We start from the raw sequence: 22,787 nt of genomic DNA on the forward strand, positions 1-22,787 counted from the left end.
GAGAAAAGACATGAGGAAATGATGTTTGATGAAATGAGTGGGAGAGACTCAGGCACCATTGCAAGTAATGATATATGAGAGGGGTGTGTTGGACCTGTTCTGAGAGGGCTGCAGGGAAGAGGAGACTTTGTCCTCACAGAACTTCCTCATGGCCAACATGGTGAAGGCTTGGTCCGCTCTGTGGACATAAGCAGGCGTGGATTATAAAAATTTTGCATTTCATCATATCTGCTTTGAAGATAATGATTTCTGTTTTGTTTTGTTTAACCTTCTGGGGACCAAGGGTATTTTAGAGAAATAAACCTCGCCTGACTTTTTTTTTTAGTTTAAATGCTAATAAACGCCACCTTTCAATGCCCCATAATGTCCTATACCTTGTTTGGGCTTTATTTTGAATTGCAATATCATAAAGTGCTATGTAAATGAGGCTCCTTTGCTTGAAATAAAGAGTATTATAATAAAAAATATAATTTAAAAAAAAAAGGCGAAAATGCGCCAAAGACAAAGGCTCTGATTGGAACGCCTCTTTTGACACAACACTGTATCACTTATGAATGGGCTACAGTGATGCCAGAACTACCGCCTGAAAGCCCGGAGGCTCCTGATTAAGAGGGGGAAAAAAGTAAGTTTCTATCTTTTATGGTTCGAAAGCTATGCTGGATTAAACACAACATGGTCCCTGGCATCTCCGACGACTCCAGGGACCATGTTGTGTTAAAACACTTTAAAGGATTTTGCATATTTCTTGTTTAAAACTAAGCTTAAATGGAACATCCTGGATTTCTGAGTGTTTGTTTGCTAGAAATGATGCACATTACCCAGCTGATATCTTGCTGTAGTGCATGTAGGCTGCCACAATGACTCCAGTCTTTCCTTTGTTTCCCTGTCAGAGCACAGATCAAAGTCACCATGAACTTTTTCCCACTCCATCCTTTTAATCTTTCACAGCCAAGCCAGCAGATGTGTGTTCTGGTTACACTGACTTTGCAGTGGAGGACCACAACGTTATTGGGGTCAGAGGTCAGCCAGGTCTCCATGGCTTTGCAAATGGCACAAATCCTGTCCAGAGGAGGGGCGTGAAGATCGGGCCAGCCGTAGTCCTGCACCTGGACCACAGGCAAAGATTCATGTCCAAAATTCAGACGGCCTTGAACTGGATGAAATCTTTCTTTTTAAAGTTTATGAAGCAGAATGCATCCATGTATCATTTGTGCGTGCCATTGGTGTCTTTGTATGTTTAGCTTGCTGCCATTTTAAGTGTAGAAGTTTGTACCTTTGGGTTAAGTCTGCTGATGTCATGTCTCTTCTCTGATAAATTAAAAAGCTGGAAAAGTCAGGAACACATAAGAGGACCATACACAGATAAGAAGAAATGTACAGTTTAATAAACATTTGCTAGTTTAAACGCATATACACTTCAAGTCAAACACTTGGACATAAACACCCACCAGATTTAATGGGTGTCCAAATTGTTCAGTGTTAGAAAATCTATCATAAAAACATCTTTATTAAATATATTCAGTCCATAGTTAAACATTGTTTTAGTTTTTCAGACTGACCAGAAACTTGTCTTGGTGTTTAGATCTGAGCATGGAAGCTACTTCCTGCAGGTTTCTGCGGTAGCGCTGCTCCTCCAGGTCTGGCAGGAAGAAGACAGAGACGATCCTCTCTGTGATGTAGGTGAGGTCAAAGTCGTAGTGGCACTCCATCACATGCTCCATGACGTGTTCCACGCTTTTGCTTCTGGACATTAAGGAAAAAGCCGTTCTTTCGATGCAGCCAAACACGCTGGCACATGATTCATGTTTACCTTTGTTTTTTTTATAAAAATGCTGTTTTCTTTTTGTCTGAATGTGTTTGTCACAGGATTTGTGATACCTTGCTATGGAGCCTCTTTTCTTCTGTGATGTTGATTTAGTGGAACTGTGCTGAGAAACAAACAAAAGTGTAACGCAATGCTGCAATGACGCAACGTGGCTAAAGATATGGCACTTGTCTCCTCCAAAAACAAACTTACCAGGTCTGGAACTGGTGTGCAGGTTGCAGTCACCTAAGGCGAGACAAACATATGGTTAGATGTTGCGGCAGTAACATACACACTCGCTCCCACACACTGGGAATGAACCAGCACATGTCAAGTCATGTGTGAGATTTAACACTCCTGGTCCCACTCCAGCAACACAGATGAAGCGATGGAAAGCTGTGGGATGAGAAGGAAGGAAGAGGAGCTGATGGAGAGCGGAGTCAAAATTATTCTCACTCTCTGTCATCTCCAGCAGCTGGTTCCATGAAACATCTGTCAGCGCGGATTTTGTAGTTCCACATGACAGATTCGCGACACATGATGTCAGAAAGTGCACAAATTATTACAAACGCTGGTCTGCACACATAAAGAAGTGGAAGCAGGTGGAAAAAAACGCTCGTGCTGCTTGTTTCTGTTCTTTGTTGTTATTTAAGGAACTGCTCAATGTGCTGGCTATTTGCTTGAATAAGGAGAAGTGCTGCTCATAATGTCAGGAGCTCAATAACAATGATTGATTTAGATTTTCTTTTTTTGCCTCTTAAAAGAAATGAGAGGATAGAGACGGGCATGATTTACAGGAGGAAGACTCAACATGTGGCGTGCAGTGCCTGCACTCTGCTGCCAACAGTGACTTGTTCCAACCACGGACACACACATACAAAGAGGGAAACCGAGGTCACCCATGCAGGTTACAACCACCAGTTCATAAACACACTGCAACAGGCTTCTGCAGCTTCTTCTTCTCTGTATCATTTCTTTGACACTCAGATAACAACAAATAAAAAGGATATTTCAAGACAGATAACTGGTAATGTAAGTGATAGTGACACGATGGGATGAAAACCTGGGTAAAGATATGTTTTTAAGCGGAAATTTAATCAAACATTCAGTATTCTGATACTTGTCACCATGACAGCTTGTTTTACCTTTGAACTCTCCCATGTGATTGATTGACAGCTGACCCTAGTGCTGGCCAGTACTGACAGGGGTCAAGCTACAAGCCAGCAAGTCAAATGCCCGACAAGTACAATCATCTGCAGCTAAAATAGTGTGAAATAGAAACAGATTGTTGTTAAATTTTAATGATTACCATTATTGCACAACTAACGGCAAGCATTTAACACCTTTTCTAAAACAGTGTTTCTAAAGGCAGTACATTCCCACTGACAGATTACGCTAGGCTGGTTTTGTCTGTTTAGTATTATTTTTACACTTTTTTTGTATTAACCTGTTATAATCTTATAAGCAACAATACGATTTTTACCATTACTAATAACCAGATGGATCTTAGTTAATTCTACCATCATGGAGGGCTGACAGCTGCTCCATCATGGTCCCTGTTAAACTTCTAAAAGAGATATTAATAACACTGATAATGACACACCAATTAGCCAAAACATTATCTCCTGCCTAAGATGTTGCTGATAATTTGTGTGTCATTAAAAGAGGACAAACCTGCCAAGGCATGGACTCTAATAGCTCTTCCACACAGATACAATGCTGGTGCTTTATCTAGAATCTATTCCACACATTTAGTTCAAACTTTAAGCCTCAATCTCTGAATTTCACACATTTTTCTGCAACAAACCACAAACGCCTGTAAATAAAATTAGATTTTCTTCGGTTTGTGCTGCTTGGCTGCACAAAGTGCTCTGTGGGCGACCTCAGCAGTCGTAACGCTTCTGATAACCTTTTGGTTTCTCCAAACAGTACCCTTATCCTGCGATAGTAACAGAATAAATATTTTGGGAAGCATTCTTTCCATATAAAAACTACATTTTTCAGAAAATTTCAATAACAGAAAACTGAAATGATTTCTTTTTTCATGTAAATTTATACATGGAGCCATGGAACAGCATGCAAAGGAAAAGTGCCATACAACTAGTCATGTCCTGTTGGCTGGTGTGTATTCTGTGATGTGAAACGTTGTTTGACAGCATCACACAATCCTGCTACAAGGTCATTTAGCCACTTTTAGAAGCAAACTTGCTATAGCAGCTTTTCCAGAAAACGACTTTCCAGCCATGCATAAAAATCAGCATCAACTCAAATTGTCAGAACAAATTTGGAACTGCTCAGTTTAGTAACTGTGAGTCCCACCCTCACTGCCAACCAGGAGACCTCCACATGCTCCATCGTAGTCCTACATAACGTCCTGCCACGTTAGTTACATGCTCATGAGAAGGTGTGTTGTGTGTTTTCTAAAGAATTAGTGAGAAAAAACACAAATTTTGGCGAACTTGATGGATTTTCAGAGTCGAACTGCATCAATTTCTTTAAAATTTACTTACAGAAAATTGACCAATTACACTCTCCGGACCCTTTCTAGTTGCCAGTTTAAATAATTTTTATTAGTAGCTGAAAAGTGACCTCCATATATGATTTAAATAATAATTATTCCTGAAACATCAGATCAGATTTGCATTTTTTTTTCAAATGTCTTAAGAGAGCAAACAGGCAGTTTTTCTTATATTTTGGCACTGACACTTAAGAGAGAGACAAAAAACTAAAGAAATTCAGAAAGAGTGACAGAAAAAAACAAAAATAAAAAAAAGGCTCCTGATCTAAGAAGTAGTGGGTAATGGGGTAAAAAGGTAATTGCACTAATGGTAGCGGGAGAAGATGAAAATATGCTGTCCAGAAAGTACAAATATGCTTCTGTATCTATATCTATATCTATCCAACAACATACATACACACTTTACAATGTCTAAGGGCAGAAAAAACATGTCAAACTACTGTTATAAAACCTACAATAGGAAATGAAAGAACACAGTTTCAGCCATGGGGGAGAACTTAACAGGTTTAATAACGGTGGTTAACTGGATAAATTGGTCAGGTCCAGGAAGGAACTGTAGGAGACAGACTGAATACACACATGAACCCGTCTAAAATACAAACATACACATCTCGACAAACGGAGATCCTAGAGGCAGAAACCAAAGAAATGCTAAATTAAAGCAGAGGAGCAAGACACCAAAGTCAACAGGAAGCAATTTGCAACAGGATGTCAGTACTGGTCGGCAGAGATTCGCACATACAACCACACACATGTACACGCAGAGTATCCATGTGTGCTTGGTAGCTCAGTCAGCCTCAGGGTCTTCATTAAAGCATGCTAGAGTGACTGGGAGTGGGGCCATCTGGTTCAGTTTGTCTTGTTCATCAGTAAGCATTTACTAAGGTGCCAGTGACAGCGCTCAATCCCACCCTCAGGGACTGACTGACTGTGTGTGGACTGGATGTCTGATCTGCTCCATCATTCAGTTTGTTTACTCTCATCTTTATCTCAGTTTTTTTAATTGTTGACTTGACAGGACAGAAAACTCACTGAAAAGACTAAACTTGATATAAATGTTTGATAAATTTATTGTCATATCTAAATGATATGTGTGAAACTACTTCCAGGATCTGATTGGCTCATCGAACAGACCGCAGATCAGGAAATAGGTAGTTATGTCTGGAGCTTGCTTTAGTATTTTGCTTCTTTTAGATTAATCAGTTATTTGTCTGTTTTAACTTTTTATATTTTGTCATCTGCTAGCTCCAGATCTGGTGGCTGCTGTTTTTAGCCTCTTACATAATATGTTAAACTATTCCTTTAAGACATTACCTCACTGTTATGGGATAAAGTCAAGGACATATTCAGTATTTTCTAATATCCGCAGCCTATCTGATCAGATCAGATTTGTGCAGATCACACCTAAACATTAAAACCTTTTGGAGTATCCTGACATCCAACAGCCTCTGGATCTGAGTATGTTTACTGCCACGCCTCGAATCATTTTTCCAGAGAGAGAGAGAGAGAGAGAGCGAGAGAGAGAGAGAGAGGGAGAGAGAGAGGAGGGGAACCCAACACATGGACCTGCCAGAGCAAAGGAAGCAGGAGATAAACATGAATGCTTGAGACGCAGGCAAGAGTGTCTCGAAGGAGTGACTTTCGCTCTGACAGTCGGCTCTGAGCTGACATCACAGTCTGGACAGGGAGAAGTGAGTAAGCCCTCCTGTCCAAAAGTGGAAAAAGCTCAATGAGCATGAGTAAGTCCAAGTTCCATAGCTGCAGAAAGCAAAAAAAAAAAAGAACGATTTCTTTCAGTTGCATATTGTTGATGTTACATTCAAGGCACATAAAGGACCATATAGGAGTGGCTGGAGTAATTTCTAGAGGAGATGCAGCATCCCCACTGCTTCCTGTCTCATTATCTCCCTACATTTCATCTTTCTTCTCTCATCTTCCATCTCTCATTTCTCTGTTTCCTACACTTTGCAGCCAATCATCCCTTTAATTCCCCCTCTTCCCACTGTCTTACAATCTGCTGCGCTGCTTTACAGAGCTTCGGGCAGAACAGCGACAAGCATCCTTTCCACGAGTTATAAGCATGCACTCCCCCTTAACAAACAATGTTAGATAACAAAAAGCAGCTCGATAAGCATCAGCACGCATTGCTAGGGCATGTCACTACCAAAGCAGCCCTTAGGAGGTGGGAAGAAGAGCTCAAAGCAAAAGCAGACCGTCCAGGCAGTGGAAACACAGGCAGGGCTTGAAGGGGGCAAAAATAAGAAAGAGACAGGAAGAGGAAAAGGGGGAGGCAAACAGAGACAGAAAACAAGAGCTAAAAGGCAAGAGAGATGTCAACAGCTGAACATGCCTCCTGACCACTCGCACAGAGCAGGGAGATTTCACAGAGCTATTTTGATAGGGCCCCTTATTTTAGAGTATACATCATGTCCCTCAGAACACTTAAAGGCTCGTTTTGTCTGTTTGTATGTCAGTCATCAAACAAATCCACTCGCTGCTGCAGTTGTAGGCCGTGTGTGATGTGAGAGGCTACAGTAAACTGGCATGACTCTTCAGCTGGAGTCATGCCTCTCTGTTACGAAATAATTATCACCCAATGACTAAAATATATATCATTCATTTATCAAAGCATAGTTTGTCAGTATGAAATTAAATATATTGCAAATAATGGCGTTTAAGCTCAGAGTTTTTAAAGACACTGATATGACCGTGACAGAAATAGGAACAGCATAACTATATTAAACAAAGCTTGCTGTGCATCTATCTCAGGAAATTAAAAGAAAAGGGTCAATACAAACACTCTGAGCACGCATCGCCGTGTGTGTCCTTAGACACTTGAACGTTACTAAGACAATGAGAGCAATAAAATTAAATTAACCATAATAATTAAATGTCGACGGTACATGATGCCAGTCAAGGTTATAAATGACAACGTCAAAGTTACAGTGATAAGCCACAACTGTCATCAATTTCTAAAGATATTCATCTGACAGGATATTTTACACTGCAACACCCCCGCCCCCAGCATTCTCCATCCACTTTGCTGTTTTTCTACCTTTCTACTGATGTGCAGTGACACTTTTGGCTACTACACGCCAGCTTGTTCACTAAGTCCCCTGTGGTGGCACATGAAAGGCTGCAAAGGTTGGAAAAAGCGGCTCAAGGCACCCAAAAGGAGGGAGTGAAAGAAACTGACTACATCTGGACCAAAGCTAGACAGATAATTGGCATCTGCCTCAAAAAGAAAAACCCGGGTTGAAAGTGGAGGGCTGTTGAAAACTGAACTGAATAAGTGCAAAACACTCACAACTCTGCAGGGAATGTACTTTTGTTTTAACCATTTCTTTCCCCACTGGAAGTGATGAGAATAAATGAAGGCCACCATCATGCAGCACAATAATGTATTACGGAAGCACGTAGATCACAACTGTAATATGAATTCATAAATCAAGGTGAAACATTAGGAGAGCAGCTGGTGTGTATGAAAGGACACTGCAGCCATCTGTATTTCACTATGCAACATTAGGATCCATCAGCTGATGTAAGGACAGTTGACTGGGTCCAGGACACAGTGGCATGTCTCTGTCATGTGTCCTTCGCAGGCAAATGTTTGCTTATTCACATACAGAGCAAATAATGCAACCATGTATACACAGTTCTGGTGTAGACACACACATTAAATATAATATAGCAGCAGAAAGTTACATTTTAGAAAGTTAGTGATCAAGGCATGCCCATAAACATAGTCGCATGCATGTACATGAATTTCCAGTAGCATGTATAATAAGGTTGAGACCCAGTTCACCTCATAACAATAATCTCATTAAAAAGTAATCTTATGAGTCAATTCCATGGTATAAATGATTTAAATCTGTGGGTTTTTATAGGTCATAGCTGGAGCTGCACTTATCACATGAGCAAAATCAACTTTGTGTGTAAAGCAAGCGCTCTCGCTACAGTTTAATGCAATAATTTGCACGATCTCATGCTGCATTAACAGAGCAAACACTGCAGAAAGGCTTTAAAGATGTTAGATTGTTACTTAGTCAAGGATGGAAAATAAAAAAAAACTTCAAGCTGATGTGGTCAGGAAGGTTAACTAAAAGCAAAGATTCACTCAGAAAATGCAGCGCAGTGTGTTTTTACCTCTCAATAAGCAGCTTCAGTCTTTCCCTCTGCCTCTGAGCAATCCTGTGTGTGGAGTGTGACACACCACCTCCTCCTCTCCTCTCACACACAAACTCTCTGCTCACTCTCTCTCACCAAACACACTATAACTCCCTCCCTCGCTCACAATAACACACACTCACCCTGAATGTGCCAGCAGCGCATGCAACATAGCACTACCCCTCTTACTCGGTCTGTGTCATATGCACAGTAAAGCGCATCAACTGCGTGAGCGCTTTCCCTTGCACGTGCACTCACACATATGTCAATACGCCGCGTGTAGACAGCGAGCAGCGCAGCGCTGGGTGATGATGTCTGCTGACCTCTCCAGCAGCCTGAGGCTGAGGCAGAGAGATAAAAAAAAAGAGGCTAAGTAAAAGTGGCAGGAGGGCAAGTATTAGTAGATAGTTGATGGTAATGAGACAAGCGGAGACATGATGATGCAAAGAGGAGCAGCATATGTCCCCGATGAAAACATTAAACCTTTTAAATGGTAGAAAGAAAGAAAAAAGTCACAGAACAGTCATTAATGCATTCAAAACATTTTAAAAAGCCTAGAAAGAAGAAAAAAGATCATGACAATGAGAAGTAAATGATAAAAAAAAAAAGGCAGTGTGTTGTGAGGAAGACAGAATGAAGACATGGATTAGAGAGCTGGCATGACATGAGGCAGACATGACTCTGCAGCCTTGACCTAATGTTCCTTTTTATTTATGAATATCCCCAAACGGGACTGATTACACTCACACAGCCTGTCTCCCCAGCTGCTTCTTACTTATTTGCGTACCCCCGCGATCACTCACTGGCAGGCATCTACGGCACTCTTGTTATTTTCTAAATTTACCCACTCAGGCTTTTCCTATCCTGACTGATCATCGTCCTGCATGATGATGTCCTCGCTCATCCGTGGCACCAGCTCTGCTGCACACTCATGCAAATGTTTTTTAGCTATAGCTGGGGTGACCAGGGGGATGGGACGACAAAAATAATAATCCTTTTTTTAATACATGCTGCTAAGACACAACAGCTGGTAGTGTTCAGTACTACACTATGACAGTGTGTGTGTTTGGGGTGCATGTAGTACTACTACTGTAGGGACGTGTGTGTTTTTCCTTCTCATATTTTTGTGGAGACAGAAAAGAAATTATGACAGGAACTGTGGTTATAGTTCCTTTGCCCAAGATAAATGGAAGTCAGTGCAGTATCTTCACTGTGATAGCTGGGTGTGAGGAGGAGGAGGAAGGAGAGGAAGAAAGCTGCTGCACAATTTAAAGACTTAAAGAGATTTGGAATCAAAGTGTAAGGCCTCTGTTTGTGTGTGTGTGTGTGTGTGTGTGTGTGTGTGTGTGTGTGTGTGTGTGTGTGTGTGTGTGTGTGTGTGTGTGTGTGTGTGTGTGTGTTTTGTGCAGCTGATCAGTGAAGAACAACAGCCCAGTTACAGTGCGGTCATGAACTTGGTGGTGTGTGATACCAAGCTGCTGTCACATGAGTGTAGAGACGACCGCTGCCCATGTTTTGACATAAACTGTGAACAGAGACTTTTTGTCTTGTTGGTGGAAATGTGTCACCTTCTAATGATAAAACTCATTCCTGGTCCAAACCCCAAGGCTCCTGTATTTAAACTTCTAGATTTCTTTGTAGATTTTTTATACTTATCTTTGGGATTTTGAGCACAAAAATCTACCTGTTGTATGATTAAGCGGCCTAAAATCCAAATGTAATATCTAATGTAAATTTCCATTAAAGGTAAAGTCTGTAAAAAAACAAAAAACAAATCAAAGGTCAATTGCAGTAAATTGTAATACATAATTAAAATTAGTTTCTCGTGGTATTTTATCTCTTACCTTAAATAACCTTTATGTTTTTATTCTCTTTGAGTAAACCATCTACTTGTCATGAGTCCAAATACATGTCTGCTGCCATATTTGTGGCATCAAATATGGCATCTGTCTTGTGTGAAGACAGAATGCTCTGAGATTTAAGGCTGCGGTACTGTGTTTGTTTGATAGGCGCCATTTGAGACAAGTTTTACATTAAAAGCACCATAGAAGACGACAGTACAGATGTACACACTGGGTGTTTCTCAATTCAGGGTCTGGACACTTCCAAGTGCAGATTCATCAGCTGCATGCATCATAGTGGTGCACCAAGTTCTGTCTCACCTCAAAGGCTCCTTCGAGTCCACCCTTCAAATCCGCACTTTGTTTGGCTCCACATTAGCTTAGAACAAAGGATACAAGAGATGTATCCTAAGCACCCTCTCCTATCCCAGAATTCATTGCGTTCTTGATGGAAAAGAATGAGCAGCAGAGCGCCGGTGTAGGTACCACACCAGCCAGACCGTTTATTTATTTTTATGCATATACACACATATTTGTCTCAGATCACAAACTGGGAGGCCAGCAATATTGTGTCCAATAACCACAAATGAATTTCATTCCAGTCGCCCTAAGATGTCATTGTCAGCTTTCATTAAAGAAAAGGCTGAATTTATTACAGTCACTCATATAACTGGAGAATGGAATAAGGAACAATAATTAAAAAGTGCTTAATTATAATCCAGTGATATAAGACACTGTTTTGTCATTTAATTGAGTTAAAGAAAAAACAAACAAATCGGTCCTGGACAAATTAGACCATTTTTCTGATGAACAGTGGGACAAAATACCTGTCAACAGGTGCAGATGTTTTCATAAAACTTTTATTTATTATTACTTTAGTCAAATTCAGCTTATTTCCCAGGCAGTTGTTTTTCTCCTTCTTTAATGGGAGAATATGAATACGTATGAGGATGACTGTATGTGTGTCTAACAAGGATTACTTTTCACTGAAGTTAACGTCAGCTTGACAGGATGAGCTGTCAGTCAGAGGAGAGCTTGTCTAAACCGCCTCCTCCACGTTTGTGATTTAATCTCAAAAGTAAACGAAAATAAATCAAATTGAAAAAAACTGGCTCCATTTTCTGTCATTTTAAAGATATCTTCATGTTTTTTGTGGAAGAATGGGATCGGTAATTAGATAAACTTGGCATATGTGGTTGCTAGGCAACAGAGGACTGGAGCCCTATGGGTAATTCTCGCACACTAGATAAGTTGTCTCATTTTACTGACAGTAAGGCACTTAGTTGTGTCCGGACGACTTAGAACACTTTGTTATCTATGTAGTCTGTGTGCTTGTGGGTGTGCAGACCCTGAATTGAGAAACACCCAACGTTGTGTAGTGACCTGTAGAGCAGTCATGGCTGCACCTGAGGCAACTGGCTCCACTTGTATGAGAAAATGTTTATGGCTAGAGGAATTTTAGCCACTGATGGCCACCGTCCATTCACAATGGCGCTTTGGATTTATTGTAAATTCTATCCCCTTTTTTACCTCTAGATGTCATTGAATCTTACACACTGTACCATTAAGTTGCTGAGATATTTTCAGCTTCTGGTAAAGTAGCTTTGACAAATCAACAACCACAAGCCAAACAACACACTTTATGTCAACATTTACATTGTCTGAACTTTCCTTTTTTTAAAAAAATGTGCTCTTTATTTGGTGCATCACGTTTTATTTTGACTCTATATGAATTGGGCTGCTGCAATGGACTAGCGAGCTGTCCAGGGTGTACCCTGCCTTCGCCCAAAGACTGCTGGGATAGGCTCCAGCTTCCCTGCAACCCTGAACTGGATTAAGCGGTTAGGAAAATAAATGAATGAATGAATAAATGGGGCTGTAGCTGGGGAGGCTCCTAACTCCCCTGAAGGAACCTGCCCACAGGTCTTAATAAAGTTTTATCTAATCTCTAATGTCTGTCTAAATAAACAAACGGAAACGATACAGCAAAGCAATCGATGGATAATTCAGCTGAGAAACACATAGCTAGATTTTAAATGACTGAAGCTTGCAGCTGATAGTGTTTCTTAAACTTGCCAAAGGTGTGAATGGGCAGAAAATTCTGTGGAATTGGAGATAATGTCTCAAACAACAGATAAAATAACTCAGACTATTTGCTAAGTTCACAGCTATCATCTTCTCCTGGCTCTGCTGTCTCTTGTATTCTTCTCCACATACAGACAGTTCTCTGCTACCCACCACCAGCCATCCTATACAATACAGAATATATTCCGTCATAAACTCTCTGCCTCATAGAGGCAAAAAAAACCCAGATTTTTACGGGTGACTGAAATGCTTCTGGCTTTAACCAACATAAGAGCCACCCTGAAGCCTTGGACAGACAGCAGTCTGAACTCAGGACAGGAGGAAGAAAAGTGTGAACTCTGAGGGGAACTGAAGCAGGTCATGTCCAGCTTACCTTGGCTTCACACGTCTTGTGAACTGCAACTTTGCACTCTGTAAACAGGAGGGAAAAGGGACACGTTTCACTCTGGAAATGAGCTTTGAGACACAGAGAATGAGGACTGTCAAGGTGAACTTGTCTCTGGGTGTCCATGCTGGTCAGGTGTGATTCCTGGATCTGCTGCCTGACCTGACTGCGATGTGGACTCACCCTTGCAGAAAGCCCCAGGGTTGTCGATGTTCTGCTGGCACACATCACACACCCGTCTCTTCCTGAAGCTCTTGACTGTGAAAGCGTGGCTCGCTGACTTGGTGAGCTGCAAGTAAACACAGCATCTCACACGCTGAATGTAAATGTGACAGAAACAAATGTCTTTTTCTGCACAGAAATCATGGATTTAACCATGCAGAAACTGTGCTTGTAAAAGAGCATGAATACTGTGTGTGTGTGTGATGTACTAAGGTTCAGCAGATTTCTCAGTATTTCCTCAGGTATTTTAGCTCAGCATTGTCCCCCTGTCAGTATGGATGTGTGCCGTTTCGGTGACATACCAGCATGAACACTTTTTCCCTACCTGCTTCACGTTCAGCTTTTCCTCTAAAATGCCTGTCATGTCACATAGTCTTCTGAATTGTCCTTATTCTGTCTGCGCTGCAGCTAGCTTTTATCTGCTGCTGCTTCTAATCACACTCTGTTGTAGGGGCTCAGAGAGGCCGAATGTACCTGTACAAAACTGATATGAGTGTGTTGTTGTAGGAATTCATTGTCTTTCTGATACTGTTGGCTTTCTTCTTGTCTTTCTTTAAGTGCTGCTGGGGTTTCTCCTCCTTTCAACATTGCAAAGTGGTAGCACACTGGGCAGTCGTGGCAGCTGTGTCAACATGAGATGAGAGCTTTGTGTGGGCAAAGCAAAAGGTAAATCTGACAGAGTCACTCTGACTGTTAAGGTTCAGAACAAAGAAAAAAGATTTTAGGGGCTGAAAGGTTTCAAGATAAATAGATTGTGGTGCTAATTTTTAATTTAAAGAACAGAAGAGGCCTAAATAACTGAATGAAACACATAGTCATGGCGATGAGTTGTGCTCTAAAAGCAAATAGATGAACTTCCCTGAGTCATTTTTTTTTCTTTTTATGAACTAAATACTCAAAAATCCCAAAGTCAAGAAGCGGGACAGTGTTTATATACAGTTATGGTGACGCCCTCCCAAAGCAGAGCTTTTAGAAAGCATCTGAAGCCCATAAAACCATGAAATTTTTCCTTCAGCAGTGAAGAGGGAGGGGCTTGGAAATATCAAGTGGGAGATGACGTTTGTGCTATAAGAGTGTGTGGCGTGTATGACGCAATGGGAGCGGAGGAGGGCAAGAAAGTGTGAAGTACCTGCACAAAAACCTGTTTCTTTTCCTGTTAAATGGCTTAATGCATGCTTTCTCAGCTGAAGCTCTTTATTTATTCATTATTATTATTTTAAAAACCTACTGATGCCTGATCTCTGCCTTCACTTCAACAGTGACAGTGCATATACATCAAGAAACTCTTACAAATGTTTGTTTTTCACAGGTGACGTTAACTTCTCCCACAATCTGAGAGGGAAAGCCAAGTCAGACACTTAAATGCAATAGTTGATTAAACAACTGTGCCTCTTGTGTAAAGTACACTATCTAAATCTTTTATGAGTTGTGTATCGCTAATGTTTTATTCAGAGGTAATATAAAGTGAACATAACTGCAGCCGAGTTACTCAGAACAAGCCACACAAACAGAATCTGATTTGTTTCATGGAAGAAAATTATTTTTAAGATGACATGAAAATAACTTTCTTGGGTTGAAAGTATATTTGAGTGCTGAAGTCACAGCAGAGTAAAGAGACACCAGCTCTGTGTTTGGGCTGAAAATATCTGAGTGAGGGCACCTCCATGTTAAATTCCCAGTTCAATCCAGTCCCAGTTTCGATCTCCACCCACCTCCAGGTGAGACGTTGGAACTCTTGTTCTAATCTTTTGCCAATAACAACAAATTCTCTTCAGCAATAAGTCTGTATGAATAAATATAAAAATAGACTTTTCATTGATGTATGAATCCCTATTAAGACATCTGAAGTCACATTTACTGCTTTTTTCCCCCTCATTTATATGTTAGAAAATCTTCTCTTTTTTCATTAGCTGTACCTTCAGTGGTTTGAACTTGACTAAAATAAAGGTAACTTTAGTAAATAGGAGCCGTTATATGAATCTGCTTTTTGTTCATGAGGAAGTTGGAGCCTTTCCCAGTAAATTGCAGTTGAAGTGGTTCGTCCTGGACAGGCGGCCAGGCTATCGCAAGTGTTCTGAATAGTAGCTCATTTAAATCTAAAACATCAAACAAACAGAGAAATGGAGTGACAATAAAGCGTTGGTTTATGGAAATTGTATTTTTTTAAATCCTGTTTGAGTTTTTTATCACTAACAAAAGAATTAAGACCTGAGGAGTATAAACTCACAAGCTCACTTTAGCAGCCACGGTGTCTTTGTCGCATCACTCAGGACAAAAAGAGGAATCAGAACCTAAAGATCCATCCATCATCCATCCATCCATCCATCCATGATCCATCCATCCATCCATCTATCTATTCATCCATCCATCCATCCATCCATCCATCCATCCATCATCCATCCATCCATCCATCTATCTATTCATCTATCTATTCATCCATCTATTCATCCATCCATCTATCCTCCATCCATCCATCTAATAATCCATCCATCATCCATCCATTCATCTATTCATCCATCCATCCATCCTCCATCCATAATCCATCCATCCTCCATCCATCCATCCATCATCCATCCATCCATCCATCCATAATCCATCCATCCTCCATCCATCCATCCATCTATCCATCCATCCATCCATCGTCCATCCATCCATCATCCATCCATCCATCCATCCATTCATCCATCTATTCATCCATCCATCCATCCATCATCCATCAATCCATCCATCATCCATCCATCCATTTCCCAGCCACATTTGCCAGCTCATCAGGGGGGATCCTGAGGCGTTCCCAGGCCAGCTGAGGGATATGTTCCCTTCAGCATGTCCTGGGTCTTCCCCGGTGTGTCCTCCTGCAGCTCCTCCTGCTAGTCAAGTGTATTTATGTCAGTTTGATGTGAGCTAATCTGAGCTCAATTTGTTGTGTTTGCTACCATCACAAAATGTGATCTTTTTATTATAGTTCTTCTATAAGATATAAGAGAAATGCTTCTGTCTTTCTGGAGCTACTACTTTTACATATCATTACATTTAAATTACTTGACTTTTTATATACATTTTCATTATGTTCATGCTTTTAAAACTGTATTTGAGATTTGTTGTGAAAGTATGTTTAAGTAAGATTACAAACGTTTTTTGGGTTTTTTTTTTTTTGGTTTTTTTTTTGCCCACAAATGTCTTTATTGTAAAAAAAACAAGTTGCTTAGCTGCAGCTAAACTATTTACACCAACGTCAGCGTGTAGATCCAGGTTGTATTTAAGTTCACAACCAATTTTTCTTTGTCATTTGCTGCATCTCTGCCTGTTATAGTTATAGTTATAGTTATAGCCAGTTTAGGCATTAATAAGGTAGTGCAGGAAGATTTCTGGCCAGTGTGCAACGAGACAAGAAAGATGTTGTTTATGTGATATATTACATTTTAAAATCATTGTCATCATCATGTATTAGCTATGATGTGATCAAAAAAAAATTTTTTACACCACAGACTAGAACTAATTCACTGTTTACAGACACAGGTGGAGCCTACCACCATTATGCTTTATGTATCGATCTCATAACAAGTTAAAACTATTGACATGCTGATGATGAAGGGCTGTAACACCTGCTGAATGGGATGAATCTGGGTCTGTATGGGAGGATTTAACAAGATTAGCCACAAGCTGGACAAAAAGAGGTCAGATAGGATCATCGTTGGGACTGGAAATGGGACTACAACTGACTGGAAGTCATTTATTTTGAAAGGTGAATCAACTAAGTGCATTAAGCTGCTAGCTCAAAAATGAAGTGAAATCACCTGCAGGAGGAAGAAAAGAAGCCGTTTTAGCAGCAGAGATGAGAAGTCAGCTGGGCCACACTTTCTCACAAATAGCTGCCACTTTTACGATTCTTGTTTCAATGAAAATGCTGCGATGAACAGCTGGATCTTAAATGCATAAAACGTTTCCATGAAACACTTTATATGAGAAGACTGAGAGACACATTGGCATCAGAAGGATTATAAATAAACACTAAGCTGCACTCAGTTGCTCTGAGGTAAAAGTTTAATGGTGTGTGACTAATCAACATGCATTGATTTTCTTCTCTCTCATTTGCTATGAATCAACAGAACAACAAATGCTTTTCTTTTTTTTTTTTTAAATATGGATTTTGTTATTGCACATCTCTGCCAAGGTGCACAGTTCCATAAGAAAACCTAAACACTTTATCAGCAGTTAGAGTAACACACCTTTCTGTGCATGCCTGTGAATTACTAGAAAACATCTAAACCAACAGTTTTCAGCCTTTGACTTTAGAAAAGCAGCTTTTCATCAGTGTCCTGCTGACACCTTTCTGTGATCTTTCATATTTTGATGGCAGTGAACTGGTTGGACTTCAAATATAAGATGAGTCAAGGGTGCAGCCCAGTGGACAAATAGTTGTAATGCAGTCCAAACAAAGCAAAGACATATAAATCCCTCAGCTCCATATCGAAGAAATTAGAAACTCATACCTTTAATTAGCTGGTTAAAACTTTGGTTGATCAGTCTTAAAGGATTTAGGATTTCAGCTTTATCTGTTTGATCAGATTTCACCTGAAGTGAGTTTCAGTTTAAAAAAGAAGGTGATTGGAAAGATTCAGACAAGTCTGTTCTGGTTTGAATATTAAATACGAGGACAAGCTGTCAATTGATGCTCTCGGCTTTAAAAGGATGCTTAAAAACCAGAAAGCCAGATAAGCCTCTTTGCAAAACATCTCTAGATAGACGGATCAGATTTCCATTCTGCCATAAAGCAGATTTGGTTTTCATCATCTGCCAACAAATGAGCTAAAGAGTAGTCAGTGAGAAAATTAAGCGTCTCCATGTTTCGGCTGTTATCAAGTTTCCTTGGGAGTGTTGTCTTCCTTTAATTCCTCATATTAGAGTGAACTTTCAACAACATGTGGGAAGCCAATTAAAACAGCTGCAAGCCAACGGCATCATTGCGAAACCTAAACTGATGATGATATCATTGGTTCCATCATGTCTTTTTCTTTTACAGGGGCGGTAGTTGGACTGAACATGCACTTCATTAGGCTTTGCATTTTTTGTTTTAGCTTAATTGTTAACCAACACTGGAAGCTCTAGTTGAGTGGACAACCAGCCTCTATGAGTGTGAAGAATTGCTGCAGTTTTGCATTGCAGAATAATGGAACCCCACCCTGCTTGTTTTCTGGCAGCCAAAGACCTATGTCATCCCCCAAGCATCTCTGACCACCAACAAGACCCTGAAGCTCTTCCACATCTAACATGAACATGAAAACTGGTATGGGGGGGGGGGGGGGGGGGGGGGGGGGGGGTCAGGCTGCTGCAGCAGAAAGGATTTCTTTATGGCTCCATGAGCTTTTTGTTTGGTGAGGGTGGGGGATGCAGGAGAAGCACATTATTAATGTTCTAAAATAATTCCTAAATGCTGAGCTGATGCTACAGAACGTGATCCAAAGCGCAGAAAACTAGATGAGTAGAAAGAGGTGGGAATACAAAATAAGTGTACACTTCTTCACTCTCCTGTTTCAAACTCCTTTTATTTCACAAATTTATTTAATTATTGAATTGATGAGGAATTATTATTATTATTGTTCTTAATATTAATATTTGTGATTATTATTTTCTTAATTCGTATGTATACGTATGCATACACGTATGTATGTATATTTTTCTTTTCTTATTTTCTTTCATTTGTTTGAAATAAATAAACTAAAAACTAAAACTAAAGTCACATTAAAATGATTCACCGTGTCACTGGACTCAAAACATGCATGATGTAAACAAATACATGTACAGTAACACACACACACACACACACTCTTTGGCACCAAATGCCTCTGCCTTTTTTCAGTGGCACCTCACCTCACAAGTGATGACATGCTGGAGCCGGGAAGTCACAACCTCACACACATACATGCAGCCACACACACACACACATATATATATATATATATAAGTACACATTCACACCGCTCAGGAAGGGACGGGAGCAGGTGGTGAGCCAGGGGTCCGCTCCAGTTCTGGATGGGTATTTATAACCTGCATGAGACGGGGCTGTCACCTCTAAACAACCATAAAAATGCTGAAAATAGGTGCGTGAATGAGTGTGTTGTGTGTGTGTGTGTGTGTGTGTGTGTGAGAGAGTGGGGGAATGAAACTGAGACACAAGCAGACACTACAACTACAAACACCATGAAGAGCTCCTTGCACGTATGACACATTTCATTCCTCTCCACTGCTTTCGAGTCCACCCATTCAGCAGGGACTATGCTATCATAATTTGGCATGGCCAGACACATGCACACACACTCTCACACACACACACACACACACACATACAATCAGAGTTGTAAGGAGACTTGGCTCTAAAAGTTCTGTATATCAGCAAGCAGCTTGATACACCTGAATCCAGTTTGTCTTTGTTCTGTCAGACTCTCATTTACTCTGACATGTGAGAACACACACGCCGGTGTGTGTAGCCTAGCTGTTAAATCAACAGGCTACTTTTATTTTGGATTCTACAGAAGTCATTTAGAGGTTATTTTTTCATTTATTTTTCCATGTACCAGTGTTGCTTACAAATGCTCCAAAATAAAACCAGCAGACATGAAGGCGGTGGGTCAAATCCAAAAAGTAACTTACACCACTTCCTCCTGATCCTTCCCACTCATGGGACATCATTAAGAGTTGACTGAGTGGTCAGTTGCTGTATGCACCTTTTTAACCTGCTTGTGCATTGCTATAACTCATTTGTATGGATTAATAAAAATAGTGTCGTGCTTCTAATTGGGATCTAAAAGAGAACAAGTTTTAACAAATGTTTCCTCTGAGACCAGAACATGCTTCAAAGTCCAGTCTAATTTGGAGACATGGTGGTAATTCTTGGGTTGTTCTTTCATGACCTGTGTGTCAGGAGTAAGAAGTGTAATAAATGTTCAGCTGACTTCTGCTGAATCAGATGACTTACCACTGAAATGATTGTGCACACCAAGCAAGGACCATAAAGTTAAATGACCAAATGTCCAAACAGCTGATCTAAAAACTCTCCTCAAAGTCATGTGGACTTAACTGTTTGATCAGGTAGCAGCTATGTTAACAGTTCTCTAAGGAGCGCTTAGAAACTGACCTCAGCAAGCTGAAGGATCTCGGGATGCACTTCAGGATGTGCCTTCATGGGGATTCCTCCAGTGTCTGCACCAGTTCCGCGCCTCTTCCTCCTGTGAGAGCTGTGAATGCACCCCATGCTTCCACCTCGCGTGTTAAATGTCCTAAATGGTTATCTGCTCCTTCCAGATCCGAGGTTCCCTCCAGGTGGTCCCTCTCCTCGTCCTCCTCTCAGCGCTTCATGTCCTGCTCTGCTCTAACATTTTCACCCCCCTCTTCTCTTACAACCTGTCTCCCCTCCAAGAAGTGTCACAAGGAGTTGACCCTCCACTCCGCTTCCTCCTCCTCCCTGGCTATCCTCACCACCTCTCACTTCCCTTCCCCCCTTTTTCACTTGCCGGTACCTCCTTCTTGGCCTCTACAGACCCTCATTCGCTCTCCTGCTCCACACTGACAGACCCTCCAGTCTTCCCCTCTCGATCTTGTTTCATCAGGCTCCTCTGTCTCTCCAAAGGGGGAGAATGAGGGCAGCTGTTTTGGCTTGTTGATGTCAGGCCCTTCCCCTTTCCTTTTGGCTTCACTTCAGCCCCTCTTCTTCCTCATGGGGGAGTGATTAGATAGAACTCGTCATCCCTCCAGTCTCTGCATGCTGCAGGCTTGATATCACTGATCCCACGTCTTCCTCCTCCAGACGGGGATACTCTTAACAGCTTGCCTGGGATCTGAGTGATCGGCTTGAATTAACGTTTCGATACCTTTCCATCTGTCTTGGTTGGAGAAAATCTTAATGGAATTGGCTCCACCAGCCAGTTTGACAGAGCACATGACCCCAGCATTAATACCCTTTACTCCCGCTCGGCTCTCTCCCTACTGAAATGAAAACAATGACAGGCTCTGTACTTAAATCTGAGATCTCTTCTTGATGAATTCCTTCAGACTGGAGTGCTCCTTTTTCCTGCAGCTCATACATGACTGTGTTTCCTCCGAGTTGGTTCCCCAGACAAAATACTGCTGTAAGCTGGAGGTTTTAGGGTTGCAAGGGGGAAAAAAAACTCCAACAATAAGCTCTTTCTGCAGCCATGTTTTTAGCCCCTGGTCAGACTATACAAAGCAGTCTTTGCTTGAAAACTGAGACATATCCATGACTGAAGGCTATATTAAGCCACAAACCATCAACATGGGTTGGTGAAGATCTCCACTTAATGAGATGCTCCTATGTTTCGCTTCTAATGTAGATGTCAGATGATGCATAGAAGATACATATTCTTTATATTAGAAGTGATAATTATCTTCCACTTATAAAGTGGAAAGACAGACACTCCCAGCGTGGACCAGCTGCTGTAAAACACCCCAGCTGGGGGGGGGGTTGATGGGTCGTTTGAGTGCATAAATGTTGAATCTCTAAGATGCAACAATGAAACTCACTGTTTCTGCTGAATACTTAAAAAGTATCCTGCACTTTGTGGTAAGATGATAGGATGTGTGGACCATCAAAATCATGCCGTAAGCAGTGCTGTTGTCGTGCTATTACTGGTTCATACTGGTTGTTTTTCACTCCTGTAAAACTTTATCCTGTAAATCTTTCCTGACTTAAACAGCTGATATGGTAGAAAGTTGTTTTTTTTTACATTTACATTAACAAACCAGATTATGCCCGTCCAGCTATAACTGTTTAGGTCTTTTTTTTATGCCACCAAAACGGACGAGACAAACCTGCAAAACCGTCCAGGAGTGACACGAGAAACCCTTCAGACTTTATAGATTGGGTTTTTCTTCAGAGAGATGCCATCAGATCAATACCTGAACAAGTAGATCATTTAGTCTCTTGGTTGCAGAATCCACTGCCACCCTGCAGGGGGATGCTGCAACCTGTTGACAGATGTTGGGTGTGTGGTTGTTCTGAAAAAATATTTAGGTAGCTGTGTAAGCGTCTGACATCTGTGTGAATGTCAGGATGCACATTTTCCCAGCAGAGCACTGCATTTAACAAGCTGATCACAGCCATTCATTCCCTCTATGTAAGAAATATATAATATTCATATATTATATCCATAAGTAGCTATAGATTTTTTTTCCTCTGCTGTTTGAACTATATGACTCTTTATTAGGCAGATTTTCTGAAGTAAATGCACATTACAGAGACGCAGAGGGAGAACTAGAATGCAGGCATTTACATTAGTCAGCTAGTTGGTTTTTTTTTTTTTTTTTTTTTGATCCTGACACCCTTTTGCTTTGATTTCCCCAAACCAATTGTGTTTTTCTGAAATCTTTCATGCTGCCCAGCTGTTACACATTTCTCATATGGCAAATTCAATTGTTGCAGGATGCATTAAAGGTTCCTAAATCCACACGGTCACTGCTGTCAGTTTGACGTCCACCGACAGCAGCGGCTCGTTTTCCAACAGTGGAGAAATGCCGTGTGTGTTTGAGGATGTAAATCTCAGCAGGATCCTCCCCAGCTGCCATCAGGAGTCTGGTTCTCGGCAGGAGGCCCAGACTGAACAAACAAGCAATGAAACTGCAAGCCTCTCAGACCACACCAGGAGAGCAGTTGGCAGAATAAAATAAAACAATGTTGGTGCGAAAGAAAACCTGAAACATCCCATGATGCAGCTCGCCGTGCTCCAAACAGCTCAGATTCATAAAGGCATCAAC

General features: G+C 41.0%; 1 protein-coding gene across 5 annotated transcripts in view; it reads right to left on the bottom strand.

The window, feature by feature from the left end:
• Positions 1 to 20,526, bottom strand: part of LOC306757391 (tensin-2-like) — a 28,388-nt gene extending 7,862 nt beyond the window's left edge. For 3 of the 5 annotated variants that reach the window (XM_079242429.1, XM_079242428.1, XM_079242432.1), the window contains exons 1-10: positions 20,155 to 20,526; positions 12,984 to 13,089; positions 12,789 to 12,826; positions 2,018 to 2,050; positions 1,879 to 1,928; positions 1,560 to 1,743; positions 1,274 to 1,324; positions 984 to 1,106; positions 819 to 883; positions 95 to 178 (exon numbers count right to left, since the gene is read on the bottom strand). In XM_079242429.1, the coding sequence (XP_079098555.1) occupies positions 95 to 178; positions 819 to 883; positions 984 to 1,106; positions 1,274 to 1,324; positions 1,560 to 1,743; positions 1,879 to 1,928; positions 2,018 to 2,050; positions 12,789 to 12,826; positions 12,984 to 13,089; positions 20,155 to 20,271 (851 nt within the window). In that variant the 5' untranslated portion in view covers positions 20,272 to 20,526. Of the gene's footprint in view, positions 1 to 94; positions 179 to 818; positions 884 to 983; positions 1,107 to 1,273; positions 1,325 to 1,559; positions 1,744 to 1,878; positions 1,929 to 2,013; positions 2,051 to 8,468; positions 8,530 to 12,788; positions 12,827 to 12,983; positions 13,090 to 20,154 lie in introns of those variants that run through there. The other 2 variants (XM_079242431.1, XM_079242430.1) reach the window with 2 other exon arrangements.
• Between the last annotated feature and the right edge of the window lie 2,261 nt (positions 20,527 to 22,787).

This window comes from Telmatherina bonti (assembly GCF_933228915.1).
Source record: "Telmatherina bonti genome assembly, chromosome: 6".
Classification (NCBI taxonomy): Eukaryota; Metazoa; Chordata; class Actinopteri; order Atheriniformes; family Telmatherinidae; genus Telmatherina; species Telmatherina bonti.